The following is a 23,702-nucleotide window of genomic DNA, read 5'->3' as shown; positions in this document are numbered from 1 at the left end:
TTTGGACTTTTTGCTACTCCAGCTCCACCTTAACACAGTCATGGCCATTTACTCTCCATCTACATGTTGATTGGTGCCTGACTACAGGGCCCACACCAATGCCCCGTTCCAAGGTTTTCTACTCTCTCCTTTGCTCTACCCCACTCTCCTTTCCCACACCTTCTTCACCCCACTCCCCCCCCCCTCCTCTTTCCCTCCCCAACAACCTAGCTTTGAGCCGCCCCCCCCGGGGGGATTGATGTCTGCTCTGTAACCTCACTCAGCATAGCTGAACACTCCTCATTGTAGTAGGTTGTGCAGACATCAATTGCCTAGATGTTCGAACGTTTTGTTTGTTTGTAGGTCAGGCTTTGACTACATATTTTATGTCCCCCCCCGTCTGTGCAATTGTGTTGATCGGGTCTAAGTTACCGATCAATTTTTATTAGGGCTATGTAATCATCGGTTCATGCTCTCATATCTGCATGTATTTTATCTGTGTACCACAATAAACACTTGTTTGATTACATATATTCAGTCAGTTTGCCTTTCCTTTGAGCCCCACTTTTTCTTGGTCCCCCTCCTGTTGGGGACAATTGTTGTAGTGCCAGTAGCGATAACACCCACGCACGCAGCATACACCTCCCTTAGTGGTATAGTATCTGAACGGATCAGTATCTGATCCGATCAGATCTATACTAGCGTCCCCAGCAGTTTAGGGTTCCCAAAAATGCAGTCCAGATACCTGCTAGCACCTGCGTTTTGCCCCTCCGCCCAGCCCAGCCCAGCCCACCCAAGTGCAGTATCGATCGATCACTATCACTTACAAAACACTAAACGCATAACTGCAGCCTTCGCAGAGTCAGGCCTGATCCCTGCGATCGCTAACAGTTTTTTTGGTAGCGTTTTGGTGAACTGGCAAGCACCAGCAGCCTAGTACACCCCGGTCCTAGTCAAACCAGCACTGCAGTAACACTTGGTGACGTGGCGAGTCCCATAAGTGCAGTTCAAGCTGGTGAGGTGGCAAGCACAAGTAGTGTCCCGCTGCCACCAAGAAGACAAACACAGGCCCGTCATGCCCATAATGCCCTTCCTGCTGCATTTGCCAATCTTAATTGGGAACCCACCACTTCTGCAGCACCCGTACTTCCCCTATTCACATCCCCAACCAAATGCAGTTGGCTGCATGAGAGGCATTTTCTTTCTCCTCCCGAGTACCCCTACCCAACGAACCCCCCCAAAAAAGATGTCGTGTCTGCTGCAAGCGCGGATATAGGCGTGACACCCTCTATTATTGTCCCTCCTGTCCTGACAATCCTGGTCTTTGCATTGGTGAATGTTTTGAACGCTACCATACACTAGTTGAGTATTAGCGTAGGGTACAGCATTGCACAGACTAGGCACACTTTCACAGGGTCTCAGAAGATGCCATCGCATTTTGAGAGACCCGAACCTGGAACCGGTTACAGTTCCAAAAAAAGTGTAAAAAAAAAACCACAAAAAAATATATAAAATAAAAAAAAACAAAAATAGTTGTCGTTTTATTGTTCTCTCTCTCTCTCTATTCTCTCTCTATTGTTCTGCTCTTTTTTACTGTATTCTATTCTGCAATGTTTTATTGTTATTATGTTTTATCATGTTTGCTTTTCAGGTATGCAATTTTTTATACTTTACTGTTTACTGTGTTTTATTGTTAACCATTTTTTTGTTTTCAGGTACGCCATTCAGCTGCAGCGCAGATTTATTTATCTTGACAGCAACAGAGTGTGTTCCCACGATATATAAAGCCGTGACTCCAGCGGAGGTGATATATGCCGAAGCATGGAGGCAGCAGGGGCGGAGGAGCGATTTGCTCCTAACTTTTGGGGCGGATGCCCCCATGCTTCAGCATATATAAATGGCGCATGTGTGCCCATCATTAGAAGTGGGTGGATGAAGGGAGGTATTCTAATGGTGGGCATACCCACCAATCAATCTCCAATCTCCCACAGGCTGCATGAGCAAAAAAAGATTACAATATATGCCCAACAAGGACCAGCAACGTACTGGTATGTTGCTGGACTTTGAGTGGTTATACCAGAATGATGCCTGCAGGTTTAGGTATCATCTTGGTATCATTCTTTTCAGCCAGCGGTCGGCTTTCATGTAAAACCAATCCTAGTGGCTAATTAGCCTCTAGACTGCTTTTACAAGCAGTGGGAGGGAAAGTCCCCCCCTCTCACCGTCTTCCATGTTTTTCTCTGGCTCTCCTGTCCCAACAGGGAACCTGAGAATGCAGCCGGTGATTCCGCCAGCTGACCATAGAGCTGATCAGAGACCAGAATGGCTCCAATCATCTCTATGGCCTAAGAAACCGGAAGCTACGAGCATTTCATGACTTAGATTTTGCCGGATGTAAACAGAGCCATTGGGAAATTGGGAAAGCATTTTATCACACTGATCTTGGTGTGGTCAGATGCTTTGAGGGCAGGGGAGAGATCTAGGGTTTAATAGACCCCATTTTTTTCAAAAAAAAATACCTGTCACTACCTATTGCTATCATAGGGGATATTTACATTCCCTGACATAACAAAAAAAATGATAAAAAAAAAAAAAAAAATGAAAGGAACAGTTTAAAAATAAGATAATAAAAAAAAAAAAAGCACCCCTGTCTCCCCTGCTCTCGCGCAAAGGCGAACGCAAGCGTTGGTCTGGTGTCAAATGTAAACAGCAATTGCACCATGCATGTGAGGTATCACCGCGAAGGTCAGATCGAGGGCTGTCATTTTAGCAGTAGACCTCCTCTGTAAATATAAAGTGGTAACCTGTAAAGGCTTTTAAAGGCTTTTAAAAATGTATGTAGTTTGTGCACAATTTTAAAGTATGTCATGTTTGGTATCCATGTACTCGGCCTAAGATCATCTTTTTTATTTCATCAAACATTTGGGCAATTTAGTGTGTTTTGGTGCATTGGAATTAAAAAAAGTGTGTTTTTTCCCCAAAAAATGCATTTGAAAAATCGCTGCGCAAATACTGTGTGAAAAAAATGGAACACCCACCATTTTAATCTGTAGGGTCTTTGCTTTAAAAAAATATATAATGTTTGGGGGTTCAAAGTAATTTTCTTGCAAAAAAAATTTTTTTTTTCATGTAAACAAATAGTGTCAGAAAGGGCTTTGTCTTCAAGTGGTTAGAAGAGTGGGTGATGTGTGACATAAGCTTCTAAATGTTGTGCATAAAATGCCAGGACAGTTCAAAACCCCCCAAATGACCCCATTTTGGAAAGTAGACGCCCCAAGCTATTTGCTGAGAGACATGTCGAGTCCATGGAATATTTTATATTGTGACACAAGTTGCAGGAAAAAGACACATTTTTTTTTTGCACAAAGTTGTCACTAAATGATATATTGCTCAAACATGCCATGGGAATATGTGAAATTACACCCCAAAATACATTCTGTTGCTTCTCCTGAGTATGGGGATACCACATGTGTGAGACTTTTTGGGAGCCTAGCCGCATACGGGACCCCAAAAACCAAGCACCGCCTTCAGGGTTTCTAAGGGTGTAAAATTTCACTCCTCACTGCCTATCACAGTGACCCCAAATGACCCCATTTTGGAAAGCTATTTGCTGAGAGGTATGGTGAGTATTTTGCAGACCTCGCTTTTTGTCACAAAGTTTTGAAAATTGAAAAAAGAAAAAAAAAAATTTTCTTTTCTTTCTTCATTTCCAAAAAAAAATGAGAGCTGCAAAATACTCACCATGCCTCTCAGCTTGGGGTGTCTACTTTCCAAAATGGGGTCATTTGGGGGGGTTTTGTGCCATCTTGGCATTTTATGGCCTTGGAAACTGTGATAGGTAGTGAGGAGTGAAATCAAAAATTTACGCCCTTAGAAATCCTGAAGGCGGTGCTTGGTTTTCGGGGCCCCGTACGCAGCTAGGCTCCCAAAAAGTCCCATACATGTGGTATCCCCATACTCAGGAGAAGCAGCAGAATGTATTTTGGGGTGCAATTCCACATATGCCCATGGCATGTTTGAGCAATATATCATTTAGTGACAACTTTGTGCAAAAAAAAAAAAAAAAAGTTTGTAATTTTCCCGCAACTTGTGGCAAAATATAAAATATTCCATGGACTCGACATGCCTCTCAGCAAATAGCTGGGGGTGTCTACTTTCTAAAATGGGGTAATTTGGGGGGGGTTTAAACTGTCCTGGCATTTTATGGCCTTCAAAACTGTGATAGGTAGTGAGGAGTGAAATAAAAAATTTACGCCCTTAGAAATCCTGAAGGCGGTGCTTGGTGCAATTCCACATATGCCCATGGCCTGTGTGAGCAATAAATCATTTAGTGACAACTTTTTGTAAATTTTTTTTTTTGTCATTATTCAATCACTTGGGACAAAAAAAAAATAATATTCAATGGGCTCAACATGCCTCTCAGCAATTTCCTTGGGGTGTCTACTTTCCAAAATGTGGTCATTTGGAGGGGTTTTGTACTGCCCTGCCATTTTAGCACCTCAAGAAATGAGATAGGCAGTCATAAACTAAAAGCTGTGTAAATTCCAGAAAATGTACCCTAGTTTGTAGACGCTATAACTTTTGCGCAAACCAATAAATATACGCTTATTGAAATTTTTTTTACCAAAGACATGTGGCTGAATACATTTTGGACTGTATGACTAAAATTTAGTTTATTGGATTTTTTTATAACAAAAAGTAGAAAATATCGTTTTTTTCAAAATTTTCAGTCTTTTTCCGTTTATAGCGCAAAAAATAAAAACTGCAGAGGTGATCAAATAGCATCAAAAGAAAGCTCTATTTGTGGGAACAAAAGGACACAAATTTTGTTTGGGTACAGCATTGCATGACCGCGCAATTAGCAGTTAAAGCGACACAGTGCCAAATTGTAAAAAGTGCTCTGGTCAGGAAGGGGGTAAATCCTTCCGGGGGCTGAAGTGGTTAAGGGGAACCCCGCTCCAAAATTAAAAAAAAAAATGGAGTGAGGTCCCCCCAAAAATCCATACCAGACCCTTATCTGAGCACGCAACCTGGCAGGGAAATAAAGGAATTGTCAAAAACTGTCTCTTGTAATTTTTAACATTTTTGATACTTTTTATTGTGAAATGGTAGGGGTACTTTTGTACCTCCTTACCATTTCACACAAGGGGGAGGGCCAGGATCTGACCCCCACAACCACTGGGCACAACCACAACCCCGCAGACCCCCACAACCACTGGGCAAGGGTTGTGGGGATGATGCCCTTGTCCCCAACAACATGGGGACAAGGTGTTTTGGGGGCTACCCCAAAGCACCCTCCCAATGTTGAGGGCATGTGGCCTGGTACAGTTCAGGAGGGGGGGCGCTCTCTCGTCCCCCCCCTCTTTTCCTGCGGCCTGCCAGGTTGCGTGCTCGGATAAGGGTCTGATATGGATTTTTGGGGGGACCCCACGCCATTTTTTTAAAAATTTTGGCGCGGGGTTCCCCTTAAAATCCACACCAGACCTGAAGGGTCTGATATAGATTTTGAGGGGGACCCCACGCCATTTTTTTTTTAAATTTTGGCTGGGGTTCCCCTTAATATCCATACCAGACCTGAAGGGCCTGGTATGGAATTTAGGGGCACCCCACGTCATTTTTTTTTTAAATTTTGGTTCGGGGTTCCCCTTTGGGGAATTCCCATGGCATTTTTATCATAGAACTTTTATGTGTATTGTCGGACCGGCAATTCATTATTAGCCGCGAGTAGTTTTAAATTACTTTTTTTCCTTTGAAATGTAATTTTGCTGTCAGACTGTTCTAAACACGAGAAACATGCGCCCCTTTACAGGCATACTATAGACACCCCCCAGGTATGAAATTCAAAGGAATATTACACTTTTATTGTTTCACTTTAAGCATTAATAAAATCACTGCTCCTGATAAAACGGCCTTTTTTAACCACTTGACCACTGGGCACTTAAACCCCCTTCCTAACCAGACCAATTTTCAGCTTTTGGTGCTCTCACATTTTGAATGACAATTACTCAGTCATGCAACACTGTACCCATATGAAATTTTTGTCCTTTTTTTCACACAAATAGAGCTTTATTTTGGTGGTATTTAATCACCACTGGGTTCTTTATTTTTTGCGCTATAAAAGAAAAAAGACCGAAAATTCTGTAAAAAAATAAATTTTTCTTCATTTCTGTTATAAAATTTTGCAAATTAGTAATTTTTCTTCATATATTTTGGCCAAAATTTATACCGCTACATATCTTTGGTAAAAATAACCCAAATCGGTGGATATTATTTGGTCTTTGTGAAAGTTATAGAGTCCAAAAGCTATGGTGCGAATATCTGAAAATTGATCACACCTGAAGTACTGACGGCCTATCTAATTTCTTGAGACCCTAACATGCCAGAAAAGTACAAATACCCCCCAAATGACCCCTTTTTGGAAAGAAGACATTCCAAGGTATTTAGAAAGATGCATGGTGAGTTTTTTGAAGTTGTCATTTTTTCCCACAATTCTTTGCAAATCAAGTTTTTTTTTTTTTTACTTTTTTTTTTTCACAAAATTGTCATATTAGCAGGTTATTTCTTACACTCCACATATGCATACCACAAATTACACCCCAAAACACATTCTGCTATTACTCCCGAGTACGACGATACCACATGTGTGAGACTTTTACACAGCGTGGCCACATACAGAGGCCCAACATGCAGGGGAGCACCTTCAGGCATTCTGGAGTGCCCAGGCCAATTCTGACATTTCTCTCCTACATGTAAAAATCATCATTTATTAGCTAGAAAATTACATAGAACCCCAAAACATTATATATGTTTTTTTTAGCAAAGACCCTAGAGAATACAACGGCGGTCGTTGCAACTTTTTATCTCACACAGTATTTGCGCAGCAATTTTTTTAACGCTTTTTTTTGGAAAAAAAAACTGTTTTGTGCTTTACAAAAACCAAAACAGTAAATTTAGCCCAATGTTTTTGCATAATGTGAAAGATAAAGTTACGCCGAGTAAATAGATACCCAACATGTCACCTTTCAAAATTGCACGCGCTTGTGGAATGGCGCCAAACTTTGCTACTCAAAAATCCCCATAGGCGACGCTTTAAAATTTTTTACTGGTTACATGTTTTGAGTTACAGAGGAGGTCTAAGGCCAAAATTTTTGCGCTCGCTCTACCGATCGCAGTGATACCTCACATGTGTGGTTTGAACACCGTTTTCCTATGTGGGCGGGACTTATATATGCGTTCGCTTCTGCATGCAAGCACACAGGGACAGGGGTGCTTTAAAATTTTTTTTTTTTTTTTATTGTTCATTTTACTTTATTTATTTTTGTTTGATGCTTTTTTACAAAAAAAAAAATTTTGACCACTTTTATTCCTATTACAAGGAATGTAAACATCCCTTGTAATTGGAATATGGCATGACAGGTCCTCTTTACAATGAGATATGGGGTCAATAAGACCCCACATCTCACCTCTAGGCTGGGAAGCCTGAAATAAAAAAAAAAAAAAAACGATCCTGGCTTCGATCGTAGCGGTGAGTCCGTAGAAGCAGCGGAGTGCGGCGGGAGGGGGGACATCCCCTCTCGCCTCCCGTAAGAACGATCAAGCAGTGGAACAGCCGCTATGATCGTTCTTATGGTGTAGGGAATCGCTGGCTGAAAAAGCTGATATCTGAATGATGCCTGTAGCTGCAGGCTTTATTCAGATATCCCCGCACAAATTCAAGGATGTTGTATGACAGTCGGCGGGCGGGAAGTGGTTAAAACGTATTTTTTTTTTTAACACAAAGTTGTCCATTTATACAATATTTCTAACACATAGCATGTACATACCAAAAATGACACCCCAAAATAGATTCTCCTGCTCCTCCGGCGATATTGCGGAGTATTGCGGGGTATTGCGGAGTATTGTGGAGTATTGCGGGGTATTGCAGTGTATTGCGGGGTATTGCAGAGTATTGCGGGGTGTTGCAGAGTACTGCGGGGTATTGCAGAGTATTGCGGGGTATTGCAGTGTACTGCAGGGTATTGCAGAGTACTGCGGGGTATTGCAGAGTATTGCGGGGTATTGCAGAGTACTGCGGGGTATTGCAGAGTATTGCGGGGTATTGCAGAGTACTGCAGGGTATTGCAGAGTACTGCGGGGTATTGCAGAGTATTGCGGGGTATTGCAGAGTATTGCAGAGTATTGCGGGGTATTGCAGAGTACTGCGGGGTATTGCAGAGTATTGCAGAGTATTGCAGAGTATTGCAGAGTATTGCGGGGTATTGCAGAGTACTGTGGGGTATTGCAGAGTATTGTGGGGTATTGCAGAGTATTGTGGGGTATTGCAGAGTAATGTGGGGGTATTGCAGAGTATTGCGGGATATTGCAGAGTATTGCGGGGTATTGCAGAGTACTGCGGGGTATTGCAGAGTATTGCGGGGTATTGCAGAGTATTGCAGAGTATTGCGGGGTATTGCAGAGTACTGTGGGGTATTGCAGAGTATTGTGGGGTATTGCAGAGTATTGTGGGGTATTGCAGAGTAATGTGGGGATATTGCAGAGTAATGTGGGGGTATTGCAGAGTAATATTGGGGTATTGCAGAGTAAGGTGGGGCATAGCAGAGTATTGCAGAGTAGTGGGGATGGCTGAGCATGGATGGATGGATGGTTGGATGTCTCTGTGCAGCGCTGTGGGCACTACACAACCAGCCCACAGCGCTGCAGCCATCCATCCATCTCCCTCTCCTCCACAGTGTACCGATCAGTACACAGGAGGGGAGGAGAGGAACCGGCGTCATCAGACGCCGCCGGTCTGTTTACATGTGATCGCGCCGTCATTTGACGGCGCGATCACATGGTAAATGGCCGCGATCAGCGGCCATTTACCGGGATCCGTGATGCGCCGGGTCCTGAGGACCCGGCGGTCACGGGTGTGTTCGGGTGTGCGCCCCAGGGGGCGCGCGAGAGGGGAATTCTGAGAGGACGTCATATGACGTCCTCCCAGAGTTAAGCAACCGCCCTGCAGCCGTCATTCGGCTATGGGCCGGTTGTTAAGTGGTTAAAACTTTTTTTTGCATTGATCCATGTCCCCTGGGGCAGGACCCAGGTCCCCAAACACATTTTATGACAATACCATGCATATAAGCCTTTAAAATTAGCACTTTTGTTTTCTCCCATAGACTTTTAAATGGTGTTCCGCGGCTTTCGAATTTGCCGCGAACACTCCAAATTGTTCGCTGTTCGGAGAACTGGTGAACAGCCGATGTTCGAGTCAAATATGAGTTCAACTCAAACTCGAAGCTCATCCCTAGATGGGACCCCAAATGGTTGTCTGTTCCGGAGCTGAGGCAAGGAACCCCTCCCCAGCCAAGAAAACCTCCACATAGCATGCCCGATCGCCACAACACATTTTTTACGTGTGTGTATCCAGTGAATGGGCTGTGTGTGTGTTACCTCCCTGGTGTCAAACACATAGTGAAATGGTAAGGCAATCAAGCTCACCTGCTTATGTAATCCAGGTGTGGGGTGGGTCCCCGACCAACGTCATGCACACCGTCAAATTCAAGTAGGAGTTAGCAGTGAAATCCACTTCCGGCACAAGCACTGCCAACTCCTACTCCCATTCGACGGTGTGCATGACGTTGGTTGGGGACCCGCCCCACACCTGGATTACATAAGCAGGTGAACTTGATTGCCTTACCATTTCACTATGTGTTTGACACCAGGGAGGTAACACACACAGCCCATTTACTGGATACACATACACGTAAGTTATGCACATTTTCTCTTTTTTTCAGCCCTTTCCCCTTTTATTTTTGACTCATGCAACATACCCACTTACTATGGTGTATGTGTGTAATTTTATACATACACAACACTCATTAAAATATACACATATCAATTATATATATATATATACATCATCAAGAAGCTTCGCGATTATTTCTGTTTACACCCAGTCATATAGCCTAGTAAACATAAAGATTGCCCCTCTAAAGGACTTCACCCTATGAATTATTCCATTGATATATTTGGTGAGTCTGCAATCTTCTCACAGGAGTGAAGGTGGGGCACAGCTTGGTTGATTAGGAGTACCTGTCACTATATGGTGTATTGGTGTGTTTATTCCACTACATGAGAACGATTTATTGTATGATTTTATTTTTTGTTTGTTATTCACTATATTCATAGTTATAAGCATATGAAAGTTAGCGCCGACCTTTTATATGTTCTAATTGATTGTTAATTGATTTATATCACTTGTTGAAGGGGCAGCTTTCACTCAACATTTTACTTTATTTGTATTTGTTTGGTGCCACTTTTCATTTAATGGATCACACTGTCATTTCAAGGCCATTGTTTCTAATATTTAGGGACTCGTTAATGACAGGAATGGTACCACTGGATTGGTGCAGGGCCAATGTGGTGCCCATATTTAAATGGGATCAAAGTCTTTACCAAGTAAATCTATACTTCTTGCTGGATAAAGATATTTTAAGCAACAGACAGCATGGATTCATGAAAGACAGAAGTTGTCAAACAAACCTGATTTCTTTTTATGAGATGGTAAGTAAAACCTTGGACAGAGGGGTGGCTGTGGACCTTGTATACCTGGATTTTGCAAAAGCGTTTGACACAGTTCCCCACAACGGCTCAAGTGTAAGGTAAAGTCTACAGGCTTGGAAAGATCAATTTGTAAATTGATAGAAAGCTGCCTAAAAGACAGAATTTAGAGAGAATTGGTTAATGACCCTTATGCCCTGTACACACGGTCGGATTTTCCGAAGGAAAATGTGTGATAGGACCTTGTTGTCGGAAATTCTGACCGTGTGTAGGCTCCATCACACATTTTCCATCGGATTTTCCGACACACAAAGTTTGAGAGCAGGATATAAAATTTTCCGATAACAAAATCCGTTGTTGGAAATTCCGATCGTGTGTACACAAATCCGACGGACAAAGTGCCACGCATGCTCAGAATAAATAAAGAGATGAAAGCTATTGGCTACTGCCCCATTTATAGTCCCGACGTACGTGTTTTACGTCACCGCGTTTAGAACGATCGGATTTTCCAACAACTTTGTGTGACCGTGTGTATGCAAGACAAGTTTGAGCCAACATCCGTCGGAAGAAATCCTAGGATTTCGTTGTCGGAATGTCCGAACAAAGTCCGACCGTGTGTACGGGGCATTACTCTGAATGGTCTAAGGTTATCAGTGGTGTACCTCAAGGTTCAGTGCTGGGAGCCTTACTTTTTAATATCTTTATAAATGATATAGGGTCTGGGATGAAATGTAACATTTCTGTCTTTGCAGATGACACCAAGCTATGCAGTGGAATAACGTCCTTACAGGATGTCTCCAATTTACAAGCTGACCTCAATGCACTGTCTAATTGGGCAACTAAGTGGCAAATGAGGTTTAATGTTGATAAATGTAAATTTATGCACTTGCGGATAAGAATATACATGCATCATACATACTAGAGGGTGTACAACTGGGGGAATCCATAGTGGAGAAGGATCTGGGGGGTTTTGGTAGACCATAAGCTCAATAATAGCATGCAATGCCAAGCTGCAGTTTCGAGAGAGAGAGAGAGAGAGATCGAGAGAGAGAGAGAGAGATAGAGAGAGAGAGATCGAGAGAGAGAGATCGAGAGAGAGAGATCGAGAGAGAGAGAGAGATCGAGAGAGAGAGAGAGAGATCGAGAGAGAGAGAGAGAGATCGAGAGAGAGAGAGAGATCGAGAGAGAGAGATCGAGAGAGAGAGAGAGAGAGAGAGATCGAGAGAGAGAGAGATCGAGAGAGAGAGAGATCGAGAGAGAGAGAGATCGAGAGAGAGAGAGATCGAGAGAGAGAGAGATCGAGAGAGAGATCGAGAGAGAGAGATCGAGAGAGAGATCGAGAGAGAGATCGAGAGAGAGATCGAGAGAGAGATCGAGAGAGAGAGATCGAGAGAGATCGAGAGAGATCGAGAGAGAGAGAGATCGAGAGATCGAGAGAGATCGAGAGATCGAGAGAGAGAGAGATCGAGAGAGAGAGATCGAGAGAGAGAGATCGAGAGAGAGAGATCGAGAGAGAGAGAGATCGAGAGAGATCGAGAGATCGAGAGAGATCGAGAGATCGAGAGAGAGAGATCGAGAGAGAGAGATCGAGAGAGAGATCGAGAGAGAGATCGAGAGAGAGATCGAGAGAGAGATCGAGAGAGAGAGAGATCGAGAGAGAGATCGAGAGAGAGATCGAGAGAGAGATCGAGAGAGAGATCGAGAGAGAGATCGAGAGAGAGAGAGATCGAGAGATCGAGAGAGATCGAGAGATCGAGAGAGAGAGAGATCGAGAGAGAGAGATCGAGAGAGAGAGATCGAGAGAGAGAGATCGAGAGAGAGAGAGATCGAGAGAGATCGAGAGATCGAGAGAGAGAGATCGAGAGAGAGAGATCGAGAGAGAGAGATCGAGAGAGAGATCGAGAGAGAGATCGAGAGAGAGATCGAGAGAGAGAGAGATCGAGAGAGAGATCGAGAGAGAGATCGAGAGAGAGATTGAGAGAGAGAGAGATCGAGAGATCGAGAGAGAGAGAGATCGAGAGATCGAGAGAGATCGAGAGATCGAGAGAGAGAGAGATCGAGAGAGAGAGAGATCGAGAGAGATCGAGAGATCGAGAGAGATCGAGAGATCGAGAGAGAGAGAGATCGAGAGAGAGAGAGATCGAGAGAGAGATCGAGAGAGAGAGATCGAGAGAGAGAGATCGATCGAGAGAGAGATCGAGAGAGAGAGAGATCGAGAGAGAGAGAGATCGAGAGAGAGAGAGAGATCGAGAGAGAGAGAGATCGAGAGAGAGAGAGAAAGAGAGAGAGAGAGATCGAGAGAGATCGAGAGAGAGATCGAGAGAGAGATCGAGATCGAGAGAGAGATCGAGATCGAGAGAGAGATCGAGATCGAGAGAGAGATCGAGATCGAGAGAGAGAGAGAGAGATCGAGAGAGAGATCGAGAGAGAGATCGAGAGAGAGATCGAGATCGAGAGAGAGAGAGATCGAGAGAGAGAGAGAGAGAGAGAGAGATCGAGAGAGAGAGAGAGAGAGATCGAGAGAGAGAGAGAGAGAGAGATCGAGAGAGAGAGAGAGAGATCGAGATCGAGAGAGAGAGAGATCGAGATCGAGAGAGAGAGAGAGAGAGAGAGAGAGAGAGATCGAGAGAGATCGAGAGATCGAGAGAGATCGAGAGATCGAGAGAGAGATCGAGAGAGAGATCGAGAGAGAGAGAGAGATCGAGAGAGAGAGAGATCGAGAGAGAGAGAGAGATCGAGAGAGAGATCGAGAGAGAGATCGAGAGAGAGAGAGATCGAGAGAGAGAGAGAGAGAGAGATCGAGAGAGAGAGAGAGAGATCGAGAGAGATCGAGAGAGATCGAGAGATCGAGAGAGAGAGAGATCGAGAGAGATCGAGAGAGATCGAGAGATCGAGAGAGAGAGAGATCGAGAGAGAGAGAGATCGAGAGAGAGAGATCGAGAGAGAGAGAGATCGAGAGAGAGAGATCGAGAGAGAGAGATCGAGAGAGAGAGATCGAGAGAGAGAGATCGAGAGAGAGAGAGATCGAGAGAGAGAGAGATCGAGAGAGAGAGATCGAGAGAGAGAGAGATCGAGAGAGAGAGAGATCGAGAGAGAGAGATCGAGAGAGAGAGATCGAGAGAGAGAGATCGAGAGAGAGAGAGATCGAGAGAGAGAGATCGAGAGAGAGAGAGATCGAGAGAGAGAGAGAGATCGAGAGAGAGAGATCGAGAGAGAGAGATCGAGAGAGAGAGAGATCGAGAGAGAGAGAGAGATCGAGAGAGAGAGATCGAGAGAGATCGAGAGAGATCGAGAGAGAGAGATCGAGAGAGAGATCGAGAGAGAGAGAGATCGAGAGAGAGAGAGATCGAGAGAGAGATCGAGAGATCGAGAGAGATCGAGAGAGATCGAGAGAGATCGAGAGAGAGAGATCGAGAGAGATCGAGAGAGAGAGAGATCGAGAGAGAGAGAGATCAAGAGAGAGAGATCGAGAGAGAGAGAGATCGAGAGAGATCGATCGAGAGAGAGAGATCGAGAGAGAGATCGAGAGAGAGAGAGATCGAGAGAGAGAGAGATCGAGAGAGAGAGAGATCGAGAGAGAGAGATCGAGAGAGAGATCGAGAGAGAGAGATCGAGAGAGAGATCGAGAGAGAGATCGAGAGAGATCGAGAGAGAGATCGAGAGAGATCGAGAGAGAGAGAGATCGAGAGAGAGAGAGATCGAGAGAGATCGAGAGAGAGAGAGAGATCGAGAGAGAGAGAGAGATCGAGAGAGAGAGAGAGATCGAGAGAGAGATCGAGAGAGAGAGAGATCGAGAGAGAGAGAGAGAGAGAGATCGAGAGAGAGAGAGAGAGAGAGATCGAGAGAGATCGATCGAGAGAGAGAGATCGAGAGAGAGAGAGAGATCGAGAGAGAGAGATCGAGAGAGATCGAGAGAGATCGAGAGAGAGAGATCGAGAGAGAGATCGAGAGAGAGAGAGATCGAGAGAGAGAGAGATCGAGAGAGAGAGATCGAGAGAGATCGAGAGAGAGAGAGATCGAGAGAGAGAGATCGAGAGAGAGATCGAGAGAGAGATCGAGAGAGATCGAGAGAGAGAGATCGAGAGAGATCGAGAGAGAGAGAGATCGAGAGAGAGAGATCGAGAGAGAGAGAGATCGAGAGAGATCGATCGAGAGAGAGAGATCGAGAGAGAGATCGAGAGAGAGAGAGAGATCGAGAGAGAGAGAGATCGAGAGAGAGAGATCGAGAGAGATCGAGAGAGAGAGAGATCGAGAGAGAGAGATCGAGAGAGAGATCGAGAGAGAGATCGAGAGAGATCGAGAGAGATCGAGAGAGAGAGATCGAGAGAGATCGAGAGAGAGAGAGATCGAGAGAGAGAGAGATCGAGAGAGATCGATCGAGAGAGAGAGATCGAGAGAGAGATCGAGAGAGAGAGAGAGAGATCGAGAGAGAGAGAGATCGAGAGAGAGAGAGATCGAGAGAGAGAGATCGAGAGAGAGATCGAGAGAGAGATCGAGAGAGAGATCGAGAGAGATCGAGAGAGAGAGAGATCGAGAGAGAGAGAGATCGAGAGAGATCGAGAGAGATCGAGAGAGATCGAGAGAGATCGAGAGAGAGAGAGAGATCGAGAGAGAGAGAGAGATCGAGAGAGAGATCGAGAGAGAGAGAGATCGAGAGAGAGAGAGATCGAGAGAGAGAGAGATCGAGAGAGATCGAGAGAGAGAGAGATCGAGAGAGAGAGAGATCGAGAGAGAGAATCATTTTGCCCCTGTACAAATCATTAGTAAGACCTCATCTGGAATATGTAGTTCAGTTTTGGGCACCAGTTCTCAAAAAGGATATTGGGGAACTGGAGAAAGTGCAGAGAAGGGCAATCAAACTGATAAGAGGCATGGAGGAGCTCAGCTATGAGGAAAGATTAGAGGAAATGAATCTATTCCCTCTTGAGAAGAGGCGATTAAGGGGGGATATGATCAACATGTACAAATACATAAGTGGTCCATATAGTGAACTTGGTGTTGAGTCATTCACTTTAAGGTCCTCACAGAGTACAAGGGGGCACTCTTTACATCTAGAGGAAAAAAGATTTAATCTCCAAATACAGAAAGGTTTTTTTCACAGTAAGATCTGTGAAAATGTGGAATAGACTCCCTCCAGAGGTGGTTTTGGCAAGCTCAGTAGATTGCTTAAAAAAAGGCCTGGATTCTTTCCTAAATGTACATAATATAACTGGGCACTAACATTTATAGGTAAAGTTGATCCAGGGAAAATCCGATTGACTCTCGGGGGATCAGGAAGGACTTTTTTCCCCTGCTGTAGCAAATTGGAGCATGCTTTGCTGGGATTTTTCACCTTCCTCTGGAACTGTGGGTGAAGAATTGTGTAGAAATAAACAAAAAAACTGCCTGGATCAGCCTAAACTAAATAATAAGAATATAAAGTGAATATAGCGAGTATGTAAATAATCTTCACCCATATGGTACTCGTAGGATGCAGTTCTGGTAACCCTAAGGTCATACAAAAAAAACACTAAGAGAATAAAGTTCTCTTAAGAGGGCCAAAACAGAAACACTGACTCTACCCCTGAATGGATGGATGGATAATGGCTAAGAGCCCCGCTCCGCATTAGCCAACAACAGTATTCGACCGGGATATTCGACCGGGATGTTCGACCGGGGAGGAAAATCCCTCAAAGAGTGTTCGTTGCCTCCGTATGATGAGAGCTCTGAATAAACCAGCGTCTATTGGCTGGTGAAACGCGTTAGTGGTGTGACGTCAGCACGTCACTGGAAGCCGCGCGTTCCTTGACTTGAAGTGTCAGCACGGAACAAACAGCTGGCGGCTTGTTTTTACCTTTCCGGATTCACGTCGAAACATATGGAGGCAACGAACACTCTTTGAGGGATTTCCCTCCCCGGTCGAACATCCCGGTCGAATATTTTTGTTGGCTAATACGGAGCAGGGCTCTTAGCCATTATCCATCCAACCATTCAGGGGCGGAGTCACGCTGCAGGAGGACAGTGGACCCCACACAGTTGGTGAGAGTATCCACATCCTAATTAGAAGCTATTATATGGATGCCTGTTCAACCTATTACAGCACTCCCCCTACTGACATCTATTTGAATATTTCATTGCTATGCTTGCCTCTGCCTCTCTTATCTGCTGTCTATGAACATCTGTAGTCAAGCTGTTTGTTACATTTGCTACATTGCCTGATCATCCATTTATGCTGACGGTCTGTGCTCTGACTTTAAATAGACCTCGCTATATGGTCACGTTCATGCAAATAGGACCAGTACGCTCAAGCCACCCACCTGCTAACCAGTACCTAACTTAAATGGCTTATATCTAATGGACTTAATTACTTGGAGCTCATGTACTGCAAACTGTACTGATTAGGAATCTCCATGTCTATTTTTCAATTTCCAATAGCCTATTTTTCTAACTACTGGGCCTTGCTTCTTTGCTCCCCACATTGCTTTATTTTATTCTTGCCATTGTGATCACATTTTATTGCTGCTGTATGCTGTTTTTATGCAAATAAAAGCAGAGTTGTTTTTGATCTGCACTGATCTGGAGCCCCTCTTTTTCTTTCCACATACCTTTCCACTATGAACCCGTTTGTTCCATTGATTAGGCAATTTTTAGCCCAAGGATTGTTCCATCTATGACCAGTTTATCGGACAGATGCCGCCTTCTGTGGACACCCAAATCGGCTCCAGTTTTCCTACTGATTATCCTAGGATACCTCGTGCTGCTTCCATCCATGCTTGTTTGATCTGCTGTCGCTGACATCCAGATCCATACGCTCCGGTAAGAGTACCCATTTCATTCCTGTTTTGTGATATCTGCTGACAACAATGTAATTAATGTTTCCGATTGCCCACTTGAAGATGCTTACCAGCTGACGGACTCCCTGGTTTCCCCACAAACCTTCAGCTTTTGGGACACTAGTTGTCAGGACATTTTCCTTACTGCTTACACTTGGTTGTCCATCACTAGACGGACCATTTATTGATACCATCATTGTTTTTTGTTTGAGATTTACCTTTTCATTTTCACCAGTGTTTTGGTATTTTTTAGATTCACATGTTTAGATCTTTCACATGTTTATTCACGTTTTTTCATTATTACCATTTCTTTACAATTTAAGATATCTAGCTGCTTCACACAGCTTCCATTACCGCTACATTCATATTCACCCTGAGTTCACAAATTTTAGTCACATTTTTATGTAGCTGCTTTAGTTTTTGTATCTTTTCCAAAATAGCACAGTTTTATCTTTTTCTCCCATTGTATTTTTCTAACTAGTGTATGCTAGTGGTAATGTTGGTGTCTGGTGTGCATGTGTGGGATGTGCAGCCGCGGCTTCCTATGTTTTTAACAATTTGACAACGTTGTCCAATTTTTTAAAATAGTCTATGTCAGTCATTTTTCTGTGCTTCATTTTTGTTAATTTAGTTTTACTGTGGTATTTTTGGTACTAATAAAGCTAGTTTTGCACTAACCATAAGTGTTCTGTTTAGGCCCTCTTAAGAGAACTTTATTCACTTAGTCTTTTTTTGAAGGACTGTGTATTGCATTGTATGGCATTGTATTTTTTTTTTTTTTTGGTTGAACTAGATGGACCTGTGTCTTTTTTCAACCTAACTATATAACTATGTTTCTATAGTGATAGCGAATAGTAATGGGGATAGTGGGCACCCCTGACGTGTGGTACGTTTAATTGCAATTGGGTTGGAATAATGTCCCAACAGTCTGACCTTAGCTTGTGGTTTAGAGTACAAAGTGCCCAGGATTTGCAAAAGAGCGGGCCAAAGCCCCAGGACTCTAGGACCTGAAACATATGTGTCCAAGAGACCGAGTCAAAAGCCTTTTTGCAAATTAACGGACAAGAGAAGGCCTTCCTGAGGGGGACCTCCAGACCAACCTGACCGCAGTAGAGAAATAATATCCACTGCTGTCCTGATCTAAACCCGGCCCCTGGCGACCGGGGATGAAGCCCACCTAAACCTTAGGAACATAAGAACTAATGAAGGAAGACAATCTGTTGGCCAAAACCTTTGTAATCAATTTAAGATAGTTGTCAATAAGTGAAATGGGCCAGTAATTGTCAACCTCTCCCGGATTTTTATTAGGTTTTGGAACCACTGAGATATATGCTATATATATAAAGGGGAATCTAAGGGAGTTCCACCTTGGATAGCATTAAAATATTCCACCAAGTGAGGGACCAGGGCATTCTGAAATTTACAGTAATATAGAGCTGGAAAACCATCAGGTCCCGGGGCAGAACCAGTTTTTGTAGATTTAATAGCAACCAGAACCTCCAGTGCTGTGAAAGGAGCCTCTATACGTGTTCTATGAGCCACAGATATTGTAGGAAGCACTAAGCTCTCCAAGTATTCAGCACAAGCTGAGGAATCTACACTCCCTGGTACAGGGAAGAATAAAAATTCCTAAAGGCCTCAAGCACTTTACAGGGGTTCTGGGAATAACTGCCATCAAAGCAGTGAACCTAAGGAACTACAAAGGTTCGCATGCGAGGATTAAGTTTATGGGCAAGAAGAGATCCAATCTTATCTTTATGCATATAGAATTTAGTGGAGGCCCAACGGATGCTCTTCTTCGCTTTGGGCTCATTGGAGCAGGGCTGAGTCCGGGGAACGTTTGTGACATTGAAGCAAAGATTGCAATTCAGAGTCCAACATTTGGATTCGTTCCTGATGAGTCTGGTAAAGCTGTGAAGACAACTAAATAATTTTCCCCAGCACTACAGCTTTGTGGGCTGCCCACAACATCACCGGAGAAATATCCTCCATTGAGTTTTCAGTGAAATATTGTTTTACACATATTCGGATGTCTTCACACAAGCAGGGATCAGATAAGAGCGATTCATTGAGCCTCCATTGTTGCGAGTGAGGGGGAAGCGATAGGGCTAGTAGTGACACTGAGACCATAGAGTGGCAAGACCACGTTGTATCTATAATAGTGGACTTGAGGACACTGGGGACTAGGGAGCACGAGACAAAGACATGATCAATGCGTGAGTACGTTGCATGGGGGCAGAAAAGTTAGTATAATCCCTTGTTGTTGGGTTGAACTCACTCCACACATCTACCATATTAATAGAATTCAACAATTTAGCTACTCACAAGCATGCCTTCGAGGCACACTTGAGATGACTGTGGGTAGAATTTGAATTATCTAGTGACAAGTCTAAATCTAGATTGATATCTCCACCAAATATAACCTGCCCCTCCAGGTAGGGGGCCAGGGCCTGGAGCAATTTAGTGAAAAAGGTGGCCTGACCTACATTAGGGGCATAATAAGAAACAAAGGAACAGAGCTGCTCCCCAACTAGGCCTTTAACTAACAAAAACATCCCTTAAAAACGGTCCCTTATTTCTTGTTTAAATGTGAAAAAAACACTTTTTGAAAAAAACAATTACTCCTCCAGGGCAGCTGTGGAGCGGATTGCAGAGGAGTCCTGTGCGTCTTTGGCTCTGTTTCAGGGCTGAATTCAGGCAAAAATTGGGCCCTGATTCGCCCCTGAAATGGAGAACAGGGACGCACTGGACCCCCTGCCGTTAGCCTCATCCATGTCTAGTTTGAACCCAGCTTAATGCATGCATGATTAAAATGTGTGTTTTGTATAACTACTACTATTAATTGGACCTGTCCCATGGAGAGAAGCCTACAGGGGAGCTACATTTCAAGCAATTGTTGATAATTTCAAAGTGAGTCTGTGCTCAGACAAAGAATGGTTGCACAATGGGAATGATTTACTAAAGGCGAATAGACTCTACACTCTACAAGTGCAGTTACTCCAGAGCTTAGTAAATGAGCAGAAGTTCTGCTGACTTGCATCATCCAATCATGTGCAAGCAAAAATGCAGTTTTTTTTTATTTTCCTTGCATGTGATTGGGTATTCTTTGCAAAGTGAACCTTCATCTCATTTCATCTAGAGCAATTGCACTTGCAGAGTGCAACTGCACTTTGCAAGGTGCATATCTTTGCCTTTAGAAAATCAACCCCGTTGATTTTCCTCTCAATAACATGCAATGCAGAACCCAAGCTTTTAATATTTTGTTAGTACAAACAGTGTTCAAATCTAGGTTACAAATGATAATGAGACCTTCCAGAAAAGAGCAGACATAGTAAATTATGGTACTAATTAGGGTACACATTAATTCCCCAGCCCCCTCCTTAATATTGCATAGCAGTATAAAACTTCAGGTTTGTATTTTTTCAGAAAAGATCAAGTAAAATGTAAGCAGCGATTTTATATATTTTTTTAAAGTTATGCTATGTAAATGGGAACATGTAACAAATATAAAGGTAGATATAATCCCAATTGGGCTGCAAAAGTGGAAATGCATTACCTAAAGTCAGTGCTGAGTGGTCTTTCCTTCTGACAGGTCCATAGCAATATTCTGGACCCACATGGGATAGCTCATAGGGGGCTGCACAGTAGTGGCCCATCCACAGGGGGTGCCTGTGTGCCGCACAGCATCCCCCAGGCAGCCTCTAAAAAAAAAAAAAAAAAAAAAAAAAAGCCTTAAGTGCACTGTCTTCGGGTGCACTATGGGAAGTGCCACATCTATGCAATCACAAGTTTGCAGACGCTTCATTTGCGGGGTTTGGATCTGCTTTGTGGCGCAGTCCATCGAACTGGACAGCTTCCGCCCGGCGGCCGGGTGCTTTGTTCTCAGTGAGAGACCAACGTCACTTCCGGTGGGCTACAAAAAGATGACTGCCGCCGTGAGGACTAATCCCCTTGTGTTCAGTGGAGAGGGGAGGCTCTGATGGGGGCACTTGATGTAAGGAGGGACTCTGCTGGGGGCACCTGATGTAAGGAGGGACTCTGCTGGGGGCACTTGATGTAAGGAGGAACTCTGCTGGGGGAACCTGATGTAAGGACGGACTCTGCTGGTGGCACCTGATGGCATCTGGTGGCAGGCGTCATGGCAGGTGACACGCTCAGGGCTCCCACTGATACTGCATTATGGTGAGTTGAATTATTTCATTTTATATTACAGTGTAATAATAGAAATAATGCGCCGGGATGATTGAAGCACTAACACCAGGTGTTTGGAGTATCTTTATCTGCTGATTGTTAAACTTTCTGGAATACACATATTTCTGTTGTTGTGTAGGATCTGGGCCTGCTTTCCCTCCATCCCTCTCCCCCTCCTTCTCCCTCCATCCCTCGTTCATCTCAGACGCTAACCACACCCCCTTAGAGTCACACCCATTTAAGTCACGCCCACTATTTTGCTGAAACCACATCCATTTTCGCCAAGTGGAAGGGGTCAAAAAGGAAGGACGGGGTCTGACGCCCCCCCATCCTAAAACTTCACCAGCCGCCACTGGGGCTGCATGGCTTTTTCCCTTTTACTCTCTCTGCAGGTTGCCATTGGCTACAACAGCGGTTTCCCTGCACAGCAACCAGCAGCGAATTGGAGGAAATTGGCGGGTAGCCAAAGCCCGTGCTAGCGGAGCAGATAAAAAGGGGGATTCCGGCCCTTATTCTCTGAACTTTGGCCTGGACCGCGACTCCCACCCACCTTCCCTATCTTTCTTATAAGGTCAGGGAATTGTCTGGATGGAAATCATGTAATTTTGTGTTGATGTATTATAGCCAGGATGGATATTTATTTAATTTCAATTTATTGTTATAATATTATCAGGTTACCCCTTGAATAACATTGTGGCCAATATTTTAATTTTGCCAAAACAAATAAATATTTAAAACAAAAACTAGTTAATGGTATATGGTCTCTTTGTTGGTAACAATACAGGCAGTCCCAGGGTTACAAACAAGATCGGGTCTGAAGGTTTGTTCTTAAGCTGAATCTGTTTGTAAGTCGGAACAGGTACATTCTTTAAATGTAGCTCCAGCCAAAAAAATTATTTTTACGCTTTTTGGATAGCATAGGCAAGGGTTAACACCCCTGTAACATTTGTTTTGCTGTCTGTGCCCCTATTCAGAAGATTTCACCTCACTTTCTGTCCCAATGACAATTGGATTTTGAAAATTGTGGGTTGTTGTGGAAACAAGGATTGGTGATAAAGCATCAGTGGAGGTTCCTTTTTCCCATAATTACTCTTACAGGAGTGAATTTCCCTTCCTAGGGGTAGATTTCCTCTCACTTCCAGTTGTCTCCCTCCGTTTGTAAGTAGGAGTTGTTTGTAAGTCGGATGTTTGTAACTAGGGAACCACCTGTAGTCCCTTTATGCTAGCCCATTCATTTACATGTATCACCAGCAAAATAAAATTACGGTCGTTCCTGCAACACCCTGCCTATTATCACACCTGAGTACATGAACCATAAGTCTAAAATTAACAAACATGTCTAATATACATTTATACACCTATTGGCACTTTATGAATGAAGGTGGATGGTACAGTCTAGTGAAATCATGGCTATAATAATGTAAACAGCTGATAATGGGCCAAGGTAATAATAATAATTACTTTTTTTTAAAAACTTTCAGTTTTATAATGTTACCTTTTTCATTTTTTGATTGTATATCAGACTTAAGAGAAGACAAAATACAGTAGCCATAATTAATAGACTCTTATATGTTAGTACAACTGTCATTTTATCTGCTGGAAGAGAGGGAGAGAAAAAAGAGAGACATTTTCTTAAAAATGATATACATGCATTTCTATATTGAAACAGCAAATGAAATAACAAAATAACACTTACGATATTTTTGGTTTCAAGTGATCTGTGAAATACTCCAACAATGTCTGTGACATTTACAGGTACAGAGCAGTGAAAAACCAGTCACAATTTCCAGCAAAGGGTGTGTATATAACAAATACTGACAAAGCCTTAACCATACAAAGATATATATATTGTGCAAATTGAAACATGGGAACAAGAGTGACAACATTCCACTCTACTACATAAATATTAGCGGAGACTATTAGGGCTCGTTCACACCATACGTGCATGAAAACTGATTAGAACTGATAGGAAAATCGACAGCAGTTTGCATCAGTTTTCATGCACGTCATTTATGTGCCATATTCACACCAATGTTGATGTCAGGTCAGATTTACGATATTTTTGGTTTCAAGTGATCTGTGAAATACTCCAACAATGTCTGTGACATTTACAGGTACAGAGCAGTGAAAAACCAGTCACAATTTCCAGCAAAGGGTGTGTATATAACAAATACTGACAAA

The 23,702-nt window shown here is 43.5% G+C and overlaps 1 protein-coding gene across 2 annotated transcripts in view; it reads right to left on the bottom strand.

Annotated features, from left to right (window-relative positions):
• LOC141145233 (NXPE family member 4-like) overlaps window positions 1-23,360 on the bottom strand; it is a 136,119-nt gene extending 112,759 nt beyond the window's left edge. The window contains exons 1-2 of one of the 2 annotated variants that reach the window (XM_073631742.1): window positions 23,218-23,360; window positions 23,017-23,117 (exon numbers count right to left, since the gene is read on the bottom strand). In XM_073631742.1, the coding sequence (XP_073487843.1) occupies window positions 23,017-23,109 (93 nt within the window). In that variant the 5' untranslated portion in view covers window positions 23,110-23,117; window positions 23,218-23,360. The remainder of the gene's footprint in view (window positions 1-23,016; window positions 23,118-23,217) is intronic. The other variant, XM_073631743.1, reaches the window with a different exon arrangement.
• Between the last annotated feature and the right edge of the window lie 342 nt (window positions 23,361-23,702).

The sequence above is a fragment of the Aquarana catesbeiana genome, linkage group LG05, assembly GCF_042186555.1.
Source record: "Aquarana catesbeiana isolate 2022-GZ linkage group LG05, ASM4218655v1, whole genome shotgun sequence".
NCBI classification, from domain to species: Eukaryota; Metazoa; Chordata; class Amphibia; order Anura; family Ranidae; genus Aquarana; species Aquarana catesbeiana.
The sequence above is the reverse complement of the archived record's forward strand: the minus strand, read 5'-3'. Positions and strand labels throughout refer to the sequence as shown.